We start from the raw sequence: 11,842 nt of genomic DNA, 5'->3' as shown, positions 1-11,842 counted from the left end.
AAATTTTGCTCGGGTACTGAGTGCCCGATAGACGGTTTTAGGGTTAATGATGCGTTGCCATTCGGTTCCGCCATTCAATTAAAATTAGACTATAAGTAGGCTATCGACATTGTGATAGCTACTCATTCGTTGATCGACACTCGAATATCATACAATAAAGTTATTTTCGGCACCTGCGTTTTATTCCATACCACTACAACTTGGCGACGAGGATAAACGGCTACATAAACCGTCCAAATTTCAAAAAGACATCAAAAATCCGCGGTCAAAACTTAATAAAAATACGTACCCAGTCAGTTTCCAGGAAGTCTCATCTGATTGAGGACAACCGCAGGAGGAAAACCACCCTAAACAATTTATTCACTCAATTGTAAGTAATTCCTTTTGTTATGCAACCTATTTTTTTTTCCATCGTCATGATAAAAATATCAAATGAGCAACAGTGAGAAAGATAAAAAAGCGAATAGAAGGACAACAAGATCAAATTCCGAACTTGCAACATTTTTTAAATTAGATCAATCGGGGACCACAACGATAGAAAGTACTAAATCAAGTGAAGGAATTATTTGCAAACAGCGGTCAACAATATTGATATAACATTTGGAAAAAATATTAAGAAATAATTGTAAAGTTTAAAATGTACAATAAAAAGTAATAAATGTGAAATTAATAAAAATGTGTATAGCTGTATCTAGAAAAAAACGAATGCTCGAATTTCGAGCACGGGGCGAACCCTAGTATCTAGAAATAATATTTTAGAAATTATTTCTCGGGCTTCAGACTCTCCCCCGTAAATAATTTCTAGAAATTAATTTAATTTGAAAATGGAAATAATTTCTAGAAATTAAATTTCAGAATTTATTTCCATAGAAATAATTTCCAAACTCATAGAAATTAATTTTATGCTCTCAGAAAATGGATTTAAAAAAAGAGAATTAATTTCTGGAAATAATATTTTGGAAATTATTCCTAATAATTATTTCTCAGGCTTCAGAAATTAATTCAACAGAAACTATAGGCCCCCGCCGGCTTTCAAATGTGCGCTTATGACTTTAAAAACTATAAATTGCGTTAATAAAAATGTCAAATTCTTTCCTAACAGTTGCTGCTGCACATGAGTTGTTGGAATGGAATGAAGAGGATAAATTTGATCGAATAGTGACTGGCGATGAAACCTGGATCCATTACTAAGATCTCTAGAGCTCAAATAACAGACGATGAAATGGCATAAACGTGGCTACTATTATGCACAAAAGATGCATAGATTGCGCAAAGCAATCAGAGAAAAACGCCCTGGTTTGCTCACTTGAAAAGTTCTTCTTTTGCACGACAACGTACCGCCTCACAAATCATTGCTTGCACAAGCTGCCATCAGGGAATGTGGGTTTGATCAACTTCGCCATCCACCGCATTCTCCAGATCTGGCCCCCCAGCGACTACTTTCTGTTCCCAAACACCAAAAGGTATCTCAAGGGGAAGCAATATGAGACCGAAGATGAGATATCAACCGATATTTTCAACGTATGGGAGGACAAAGATGCCGAGTGGTTTGAAGGAGGAATTAAAGCATTGAAGCATCGGTATGAAAATGTAATTCGTGTTCAAGGGGACTATATTGAATAAACAATATATGCATTTAAAAATACAATGTGTCTTTTTATGTCAGATTGGAAACTTTTGCCTACTACTGTATAAAATTGCGATCGCGTGGAGATGTTTATTACCAGCGATCAAAAAGGACCGAGTTAAGGTGTCAACCGGACAAAACTTGTCCGCCCGTCAGGTCCGAAAGCCTTAGCAAATTCCCGGACGTCCGGTCCGATGTTCGTACAGTTTACATTGGATTTCGGACGTCCGATCCGACTGTCCGAAAATGAGAACGGACTTTCGGATTTTTGCTCGGATTGTGATGGAACACATTTTGGATAAACGTCCGAATGTCCGTTCCCATTTGCTAAGGCTTTCGGACCGGACGGACGGACAAAATTGGACAAATTTCTGTCCGTCTGTGTCCGGTTGACACCTCGGTCCGAGTACGACGTTTCCCCCTTTGCTAAGCGAAATTAATCCGATATACGGCGCTGATGTAAATGTCACTCTATGTCATTCCACAATAATACATTTTTTGGCTTGACAATATTTAAGCTCTTCATTCAACATGCATAATTTTTGAACGGTCGAGTAAAAAAAAGAAACATATCATAAAATATTCTCCTTACGTTTTTCATAAAAATTCTCTATATTTTAAATTTATTTGTTTAAAAATAACAATAATTTCAATTTTTTTTCATAGATTGAACAAGAATCTAATGTAAAAAGTAATACCAATGCGACACCTACCGTAAAAATGGAAAAGGAAACTTATTTGGAATTTTAACATTTTGGTCCGCCATAAAAGCATCTTCGTTTTGCTTCTCTGTGATTGGTCAAGTAAAACGAAGATGCTGTCATGGCGGACTAAAATGCTACAATGGAGACCAACTACGTTTCTTTTTGCATTTTTACGGTAGGTGTCGCATTGTCATTACTATGTACATTGGATTCTTATTTAATCGATGCAACATTTTTTTTGAAATTATTGTAATTTACTCGTATAAACAAATTAATTTTTCTTTAAAAATTTTAATGAAAAATTATAGAAAAATATTTTATGACATGTTTTTTTTCAACGATTCAATAATTATGAATGTGTATGCATTTCAAATGAAGAGCTTATTATTGTCAAGCCAAAAAAAGTATTATTGTGAAATGACAGAGTGACAATTAAATCAGCGCCGTATATCGAATTAATTTCGCTTGGCATAGGGGGAAATATTTTGACAGATAGTACTCGATCCTTTAAAAATTGTACTTTGTCCGCCTTGGAATTCACTGCGGAAATGTACATAAGGGTTTGGAATATCTGAGTCCGCGTTAGGCACAGCGGGTCCTGCAACAGTAAGGAACCCATTTTCATTTGTTTTATAGTTCCACATATCTATCACTAATTCTATTGTCATTTTATTCGTTTTCGCTGTTCCTATGGAAATCCCAATAACTTTATCTCCACAAAACGACACAAATTCAATTCAAGAAAACTCCCTTTGCCAATTTGTCCCGGGCTATGGACATTTATTTCATTAATCAGCAGATCGCACTTTTTCTCCAAATTATATGTCAGCTTTTCATTTTCACTACACGATATCAAGCCGACATATAAAAAATACCACAAGCCGATATGTAAAAAATACCACGCTTCTAATTTCATTTTTTTGTAGTTTTTTGGACTTTTTTCCAAAGTATAAAAAATATTTTTGAGGTCTTACTTTTTTTTTTATTTGTATATAACTTGTTGTACTTAATTGAACGATTGAACCAAAACTAACTCAAAAACTTAAAATTTGAAGATACAACGATTTGTAAGTCACGTGAGAATTCATTACTGATGACTCATTTGAAAGTCATGTGAAGTCATTAGTGAAATCATTTTGAAATGTAATGACAAAACGTTCCGAAAAGAGAGCATTGAAATAGAGGCTTTGGCAATTCTTATGGTTAGAAACAAGAAAATATGATGAAAATGTATTTCAGGTAATAAAAGCATATAATGTATTGGCGACAAATTTCCTAAGTGACATATTGCAAAGTCAAAGTCTAAAAGTCTAAGCACAGAGGTAGCATTTTATTTCAACGATTTTTGTGAAAAAACTAAGAATAAAAAGCCCTAGCAAATAGTAGGTAGAAAGAATTTTTCGCAAGGAAATTTGTAGCAAAAAGTGCTTTCGATTTTACAATTGAACAAAAAAATCCCAGAAAATCAAGAGAGATTCCGTCGCGAAAAACCCTAGTAATTTTAAAGATTTCTCTGTACCTCAAAACTTGAAAAGCAAAAAAAAAAACGGTCTTCACTTTTTTCGCAAAAACCATTTGCTGGGGAAAGAATTTTCGGGAAGTGTAGCTGGGACGATTTAACCCTTAACCGCACAGGCTAAAACAGTAACGTAAGCGCACAGGTGGGGTCTTTTTGGACCTTGAAGAATTTTCATATAAAACCTATATAAAATGGCATTCAATGAACAAAATATGTCATTTTAAGGTTATACCATGGCTTATTCTTTATTTTTCTAATACAACATCACAATTTTATGTTGATTTTTTTATGAAAAAAATCAATTGCAGTCAAAATTAAGTCTAAGAGGTAGTCTTTTTTTCAATTCATTTACGTTCGTGACAATTTTTATGTCATATAAAGATATGTTTTTGCTTGAATCTAATGATCTTATAGAAAATATGGTAAAAAAACAAAGTATTGCAATAGAAAAAAGAGTGGTGAAATGTCATGAATATCATTCTGAATCTGAAGAATTGATGACAGGCTGCTTCTGACACTTTTTGCATTTGATGATTGAGTAAGCATGCTGTTTGCAAACATTTTTCCGACATACTTCGCACATTTGTTTGATTTTTCGATCAACGCTGCGTGGACAAATATGGCACCGACGTCTAATGTTCTTCTTGGTAGCTCGTGATGTGGATGGCTCTACGACAGTCGTGTTATTTCCAAGAATATCGCTAATTGATTGTCGTTGACCAATCGTTAGGCCTTGTGTACTGCGTCGGGCAATCTGTTGATACGTGAGCTCAATGTAGAGACGCGTAAGAAAATTCTTCCGTTCTTCCTTCACACGATCATCGAGCTTGTTGTTGGCCGTACGCCACATGGCATACGCTGCGACTCCAGCAACGTTCACCAAATTCATGAAATATGCCATCGGCCATCGATTTGTTTTGCGCTGAACAGTATACGTGTGACACAATTCATCGAGTACGTCAACACCGCCTTTGAACTCGTTGTAAAACATGTTGATTTCAGCTTTGCCATTCTCTTCTACTCTATCGGTACGATGCAAAGTTGATAAAAATATGACACTTTTTTTCGGTCGAGGAATATGCGAGAGCAAAGTGCATGTTCGTCGGAAACCAAACAAGTTTGAGCCGACTTCACGTTCATTTGATGGTTTGAATTCAGGCGGGACAAACTTTTTGTTCTTACGAACTGTACCAACGCTGTACAAACCATTTGTTTGCAGCTCTGCTTGCGTATCATAGTTTGAAAAAAAATTGTCAAACACAACAGTTCGGTTCGTCCTAAAATAAAAAAAAACATAGCTTAGAGTATAAAAATATTATTTGAAATTTTGCTAGTCAATATTTACTTGTAATATGGTTGACACAAATTGAGAACGATGTTTTTTGCAATGTTTGTTTGACGTGCAGCACCAGAACGTTCTCGACCAAGGTACGGAATTGCCTTTAGTGGATACCAATTTTTGGCATCTACCAACCAAAAAATTTTCAAACCGTATTTGTCAGGTTTGCTCGGAATATACTGTTTGAAACTGCATCGTCCTCTGAATGGCACTAGCTGTTCATCAATAGTCACGTTTTCTCCTGGTGAATACATTTTTCCTAGGTTCTTCACAACCATATCAAAAAGGTCCCGAATTGGAGCCAATTTATCTTGTTTGCGCCGTTCCGAACGTGTATCTTTGTCATCAAATCGTAAAAAGCGTAGCAACTCCATGAAACGTGTCAAGCACAATGTTGCACGAAACAATGGCATTCCTCGTGTAATTCCATAGAATTCACGATAATTCCGCTTACTTGATCTATCAACACCGGCGGCAAACAGTAAACCAATAAATGCATGAATTTCAATATCGTCGACATCTTTGAAATTTGCTTTGTGTTTACGGCCCTCAATATTTGTGTAACGTACAATCATATCGATCACTGGCTGAGAAAAAATTGCGTTGAAATAGTCGAAAGGACTATCGAAATGTTGACCAGGAACTTTTGTGACCGTCATCAATTTTGATCGATTTGGATTGCGTTGCTGTCGTGCCCATTGAACCGGCTCGTGCTCCCATTCAGTTCCGTCTTTGCCAGTGAACACGGTGCTTTCTTCTACCTCTTCATCATCAACGTTCATGTCTTCGTTCTCGCTCTCGCTCTCACTATCCTCTTCAAAATTACTTTGATGATCTTCTTCACTGTCGGTGAGGTCATCGATATAACTTTCTTCTTCGTCAGCAAAATCGGCATCCAAACTCTCATCGTCATCATTTGCTTGCATTGCATCAGCAATTTGACGCTGTGTTAGCCGTCGCAAATTAACCATCGGTTGAAACATTCTACACATATGAATCACAAAAATAATTGCACAATAAAACCAATCGAAAAAGCAAAACAGCGAAATAAAATATTTTACCTTTTGTCTCGAATATTTTCATGTAAAAATACAAGCGGAAAAAGATGTCAACGAATAAAAATTTACGTTTGGAACACAATATAGATGAAAAATATATATTCAAAACAAATCACTGCTTTGTTGTTTACCGGAATGGAAACACTGAATGTTGTGTCAACGAATGTCTTTGAGTTTCATATTTGGTTATATGTCATTTTTCATACAAAATCCTTTGGGGCCTAAAGCGACCCCTGGTGTGTTTTTACGTTAGCTTTTGGTATCAAACTTTCCAAAACTCCATCTATGCGTCAAACATGGAAATATTTGATTGTATATCATAGATATGATATTAAGAAAGAAAACGCTCAACGGAATTTTCCAATTTAAAAAATATTTTTGTTTTTTTTTTTTAAAAAAACAACTCTTAGGGCCTGTGAGACCCCACCTGTGCGTTTAAGGGTTAAGGGGGGTTATCCAGGCTTACACCCCCTGTGCCCATGTATGTTTTGAAGAGTACCAACACTCGATTAGTAATTAATACTTGGTTGAGCCGGAAGGAACGTCTACAATCATAATACCATACAAGCGACATAAGGTCCGCGGAAGAGTAATAGAAATTATTATAGTGATGGTTGACGTATGATTCTACCGGGTAAATAGCGGCTATGGATGGATGCAGCTAGTCTTTTTATGCGTCTGCGGTATGCATATTATAAACAATAGAAGTGATTGTTATAGTAATTGTAACAATGGAAGTGTTGCTGGATGCAGTAAACTTCTTGTTTCAAAGAATACGATAATATATGTCCAATTAATTATTATTTCCTCAGGACGAAGACTCAATTGCATACAAATATCGTTCTATCGATGTTTATGTTTGAGTGCATTGCATTCACAGTTTCGTCAGGAGAATCAAAAAGTTGAATCGTCAAATCGTGTTTAAAATTATTTGTATGGAGAAACTTACTCTCTCTCTCACAACACAGCTGAAATAAACCTAAAAAATGGGAACACTGAAAATTGAAGGACCAATCTAATGAGTAAAAGATGATTTGCTTTTTTTGTTGTCTTCTTTATTTTCTCTTGAAAACTGATTGTTTGAGGGAAAAGCCGGCACATCGGCAGCAAAAACCCTCCACTCTGCTCTTGCTCGCGGTCGTATTCATACTGATTGACAAACGTCACACTTCACATTTGCCAACCGTTGTAGTTTGCGCTTTTTGGTTGTGGTAGTGCTCGAACGTGCGTTCGATACACATAACATGTAGTAAAATCTGTCTATCTATAAACAAAATAAAAATATAATGCACCATGTATTCAAGCGCGAGGGAGTCATATTCATTACACAATTTATATGAGCGCCGAGATACAAGCCATTCAAAATCAATTGTGACCATTTGAATATCGAAATGTGATGTATTCAAGGCTAATCGCAGCAATTTGAGCAACGAAAATGTAATTGACTTTATTCAATTGTATTCCCATTGCCCCATTCCAGAGCGCACATCATAAATTTCACATTTTATGACGAAGTCCTGCGACACTCAGTGTCAACATTCTCTTTTCCTCTCTCCCGCTCTCATTTTTTATATTCCTCTCTCCCACTTTCATGTCAAAACATGTTGTGCAATTTTACGCAAAATTCACTCACACTCCATTTGACTCACACTCTATTTGAACATATGACAATTGTCCGCCAATGCAATATTATTTTTAATACGATGTGCACCTTGTGATCTACTCTCATAAAGACATATGGACGCCTATCATCTGCGATTTCTCTCAATGCATTTGATAGTTCCTTAGTAATTAATGGAAAATTATGCCCAAATATGGACAGAAATATGTGCATTTCCTGTTTACACATACATTAAAATAAGCAATGTATAAATATTATTTCCATCCTACAAACTTGGTCATTCCAATTTTAATTTTGTAATCTATCACATGCATCACAAGGGGTGATTCACCACTACGTAATTCTGTGAAATAAATTCTATAGCCCGAAATATAAAAGTGGTTTTACTTTTCCGCACACACCTAGTGTGTAAGGGGAAAGTATTGCAATGGGTCAAAGTTTACAACATCCCAAAAACATATTTTCTGGACGTTTCTGAGATCAGAGAACCCGAATCAAGCCGTTTTGAGCATGGTTGTTGTGAGTCTGTTCCACGTTGTACGTTGCCGTACGCAAAATTTGTTAACACAATAACTCTCCCCCCAAAGAAGTTATTTAAAATCTGACTATACAGGATGATTGGGGGTCGCGAGGGATAGAATTAGCAATAGATTTTGAGCGACTTTAGTTGATGGAAAAAAATTTCATGCCTGGAGTGATACCTATGAAAAAGATTCCAATTTTCGTCCAAAAGTCATACTTAATGTAGACTTAAACACTCAAAAATATGTATTGGGAGGTTTTTTGGCACGAGAAAATCGAATCCGATGTTAGTTTTGAGATACAATCAATTTTTGATACAGTTTCCTTGAAAAAATCACAAAAACATGATAAATGTTACACAAAAGTGACAAATGTTACACAAAGTATCAAATTAGCAAAATAGATGAAATGGTTGAAATATTTTTACATTTTTGAGCTTGGATTCCCATTTTTTTTAAATTTAATTTAGCTTAACTAAAAAACTTAAAATTCAAAACACACGAGAGTAGTAAAATAACATGTGAACTGGACCAGTTTAATTGCGACAACACCATCCGCCATTTTAATTTTTTTATTGGTTTAGTTCGATTGATTCGTATGCATTGCGACGAAGATATTTTTTTCTTTTCTTTATTTCGTTGTTTCAAATTGTTCCCCCGCCAGGGCTTTCAATGAAATTCAATCCAAATCTATAGAAACATTTACTTTATTTTTTTCTCTTCTTCATTTCGTTGCTTCAAATTGCGCCAGGATTATCAATCAAAACATGAATCTCTTCATATGAAGATTATGCAAATGCGAAGCAAGTAACAAAATGTAATTTAAATTGTTTTACCATTTTTCCGTAATTAGTCCCAGTTGAATCTCATTAATGGAATTGATAAAATATAAGAATAACATATTGGGAGTATAAGTTGACAACCGGAATTTTTTTGTTTAAAATGAATTTTTAATTTAACGAAACCAAATAAATTGAAACTATCAAAAATAGTGACACCTGGTTAAGTTTGAAAACGATAAAATTTTTATATTTAAGTTTTAAATACACACAAAAATCGTAATGTTTAAAGTTGATTCATAGTTTAAAATTATTTCGCGAAAGCACGCGCTAATTTAATTTTTAATTATCACATAATATAACCCAACAGTGAATGATTGCAATAAGTTATTATTAAAATATGGATTTTATCAAAAGTGTCACATTAACTACCCCAGTATAATTGAATGGAAAACGTTGCTATTCAAGTGTTCTCTTGGTTAAATTACATAGTTTTTTTTTACTTTTTATTCGACGGTTTTTCCATTGAATTGTATTCATTTATTTTCCTTCAGTTTGCATGGGTTTTTAATTTTCATTGCAATTTATATTTACAATTTTCCTGCTTTTTTTTGTTTTTATTACATAGTTTGGTTTTATTAATATATTATTTTATATTTTGTATATATCATGAATATGCTTACAAGCAAATTTCAAATGAACTTCTATCGTTTCTTTGTACTTTTCAGAATCTTCGATTCGTGTCCTATCTATACTAATAAATCCATGCTCTGTCATTAGTTTTCTAATCGAATCATTTGATAGAATATCTTCAATAGAATTGAGATTCTATTCTTCGACTGTCTTATAGAAATTTTTCCTGATAGCCACATCTAATGCACTTTCATCATTAAAAAAAATGGAATACATTATTACTCTGTTTTGAAAGTCCACCTCTTTTATTTTCTTTTGGGTGTTTTTGACTTGATAAAATTTAAACTTATTTCGCTTCAGTTGATCTTCATATGCAAAGACTATATTGTTAAATTTTTCAACATTGACCAATTCGGTTATTAGATGAAATTCATTTTAATTATTGAAGGCTTTATTTATTTTTTATTTTATTTTGTTTGTTTATTTTTATTTCTGGATAAACAATTGACCATTACTGAACAAATTTTACTAAATAATCAAAATCATAATTTTGAAATACGAGTACATTACTAAATGTAATATACAGTGTGTATATCTGTTTTCAAGTTAATCGTATCAACTCATTAGCCCAAATATGCACAGCACTTGCTCAGTCCTTTTTCAATAAACTATCTCACTCGCTCTCACCTCTCATTGTCAGTGTAGTGTCATAAATCTGTCGATTCACACCAATACAAAATATATTGTCAAATCGATTGTGTTTCGAATAATATGTCATTCTTCGGAGAGCGTTACAAGAGCGCTGTACATCGCAAAACGTTTGTGCAAAAAAAAAGTGAAATGAAATGAAAACAAAATCTAAACATGAAAAGTAAGTATTGTTTCCGTAATGTGCGGTATTTTCTTTCTTTTTTTGAGCGCCATTTCTATTTTATTTCCCAAAATTTTGTCTTCATTTTTTTATATTTACACCCGTTAGTTCGCATAATGTCGGCCATGTTTTTTTGTAGACCAATTTTGTTCTAGCTGTTTCAATCAAAGTTCAATGCACATTGCTTTCATATTTTTGTTATGTCGTACATTTTTTTAAATTCTATATTTGCACGTGAATTAATTTCGACAGACATTATATTGAGATATTTTGAGTCAGAGTAATCATCTGTCTGTCTGCGATCTTGCGTACTTGTTTTTGATCTTCGAAAACTTTTTCGTTCTGGAACTTTTCAATTTGTTCATGGTGATTTGAATTGATATCAGAAATTTTGTGTTTCAAATTTTGGTTTCATCACTCGTCGCCTTTTATCATTTCATAAAAATATTTGTCCGGTCCATACATTCGCATTTCATTTTTATTTTGGTCCGTCCATTTGTATTCAAATAAAAAAAAATATAAATCTTAAAATTCATAAAAAATATTCATTTGTTCATAATAATAGATAACGCGAGCACACGTAAAGTGCGAAACAATTTTAAGCTGTTGCAAGATGGTAACTTTATATGTATTGTACATCGTGTGAAAAAACGAGACCTTCCGAAGCACAAGTCGTCAATTTACAACGTGGTCGATATCGTATACGATGACGAAAGGAAATACGTTCCTCACTGCTTCGTTTGTCGAAAATGCTCCAAGGCAATGGTATAGATGTGCCCAAGTGGATGGCTCTAAGAAGAGACACATTGCGAATGGTTTACATTAATGCCATCTGTTGGCTTGGAGAGATGGGAGAGATTGTGACATTTTTGACGTAATGTATTTTACGTATTCATGTTTTTGGCAAGTCATTTGTCAATTTGGAACGTCCTGTTTCAATATCAATCAAATCACCAACCCATTTGTTAGGTTACATAAAATATTTAAAAACAAACATCACAGCGGACGGCAGTTCGCGCGAGTGACGAAACCACATTAGCTAGGGGGGAGACACAAACGATTAAACCATGATTCCAATATAAAAACACTAATCCTACTATTCCACCAATCCGTCATTTCATTGTCAAATGTGATGTCACATTTCGCCGGTATTCACTTTGTTGAAAACTT

At 34.3% G+C, this 11,842-nt stretch overlaps 1 protein-coding gene across 2 annotated transcripts; it reads right to left on the bottom strand.

Moving 5' to 3' along the window:
* Nucleotides 1-4,309: 4,309 nt before the first annotated feature.
* On the bottom strand, nt 4,310-6,403 carry LOC116351286 (piggyBac transposable element-derived protein 4-like). 2 transcript variants are annotated; one of them, XM_031783368.1, is made up of 3 exons: nt 6,251-6,403; nt 5,196-6,173; nt 4,310-5,127 (listed from the first exon to the last, which is right to left on the bottom strand). In XM_031783368.1, exons 2-3 carry the CDS (start codon nt 6,170-6,172, stop codon nt 4,326-4,328), a joined length of 1,779 nt encoding a protein of 592 aa, XP_031639228.1. In that variant the 5' UTR covers nt 6,173; nt 6,251-6,403; the 3' UTR covers nt 4,310-4,325. The 2 variants fall into 2 exon arrangements, with proteins under 2 accessions (XP_031639228.1, XP_031639227.1); XM_031783367.1 differs by lacking the exon at nt 6,251-6,403 and having other exon boundaries at nt 5,196-6,187.
* Nucleotides 6,404-11,842: the final 5,439 nt, after the last annotated feature.

Source organism: Contarinia nasturtii, unplaced genomic scaffold (genome assembly GCF_009176525.2).
Source record: "Contarinia nasturtii isolate CC-2019 unplaced genomic scaffold, AAFC_CNas_1.1 Cnas_scaffold_5141, whole genome shotgun sequence".
NCBI lineage: Eukaryota > Metazoa > Arthropoda > Insecta > Diptera > Cecidomyiidae > Contarinia > Contarinia nasturtii.
Note: the sequence above shows the minus strand (reverse complement) of the source record. Positions and strands in the feature narration are given on the sequence as shown.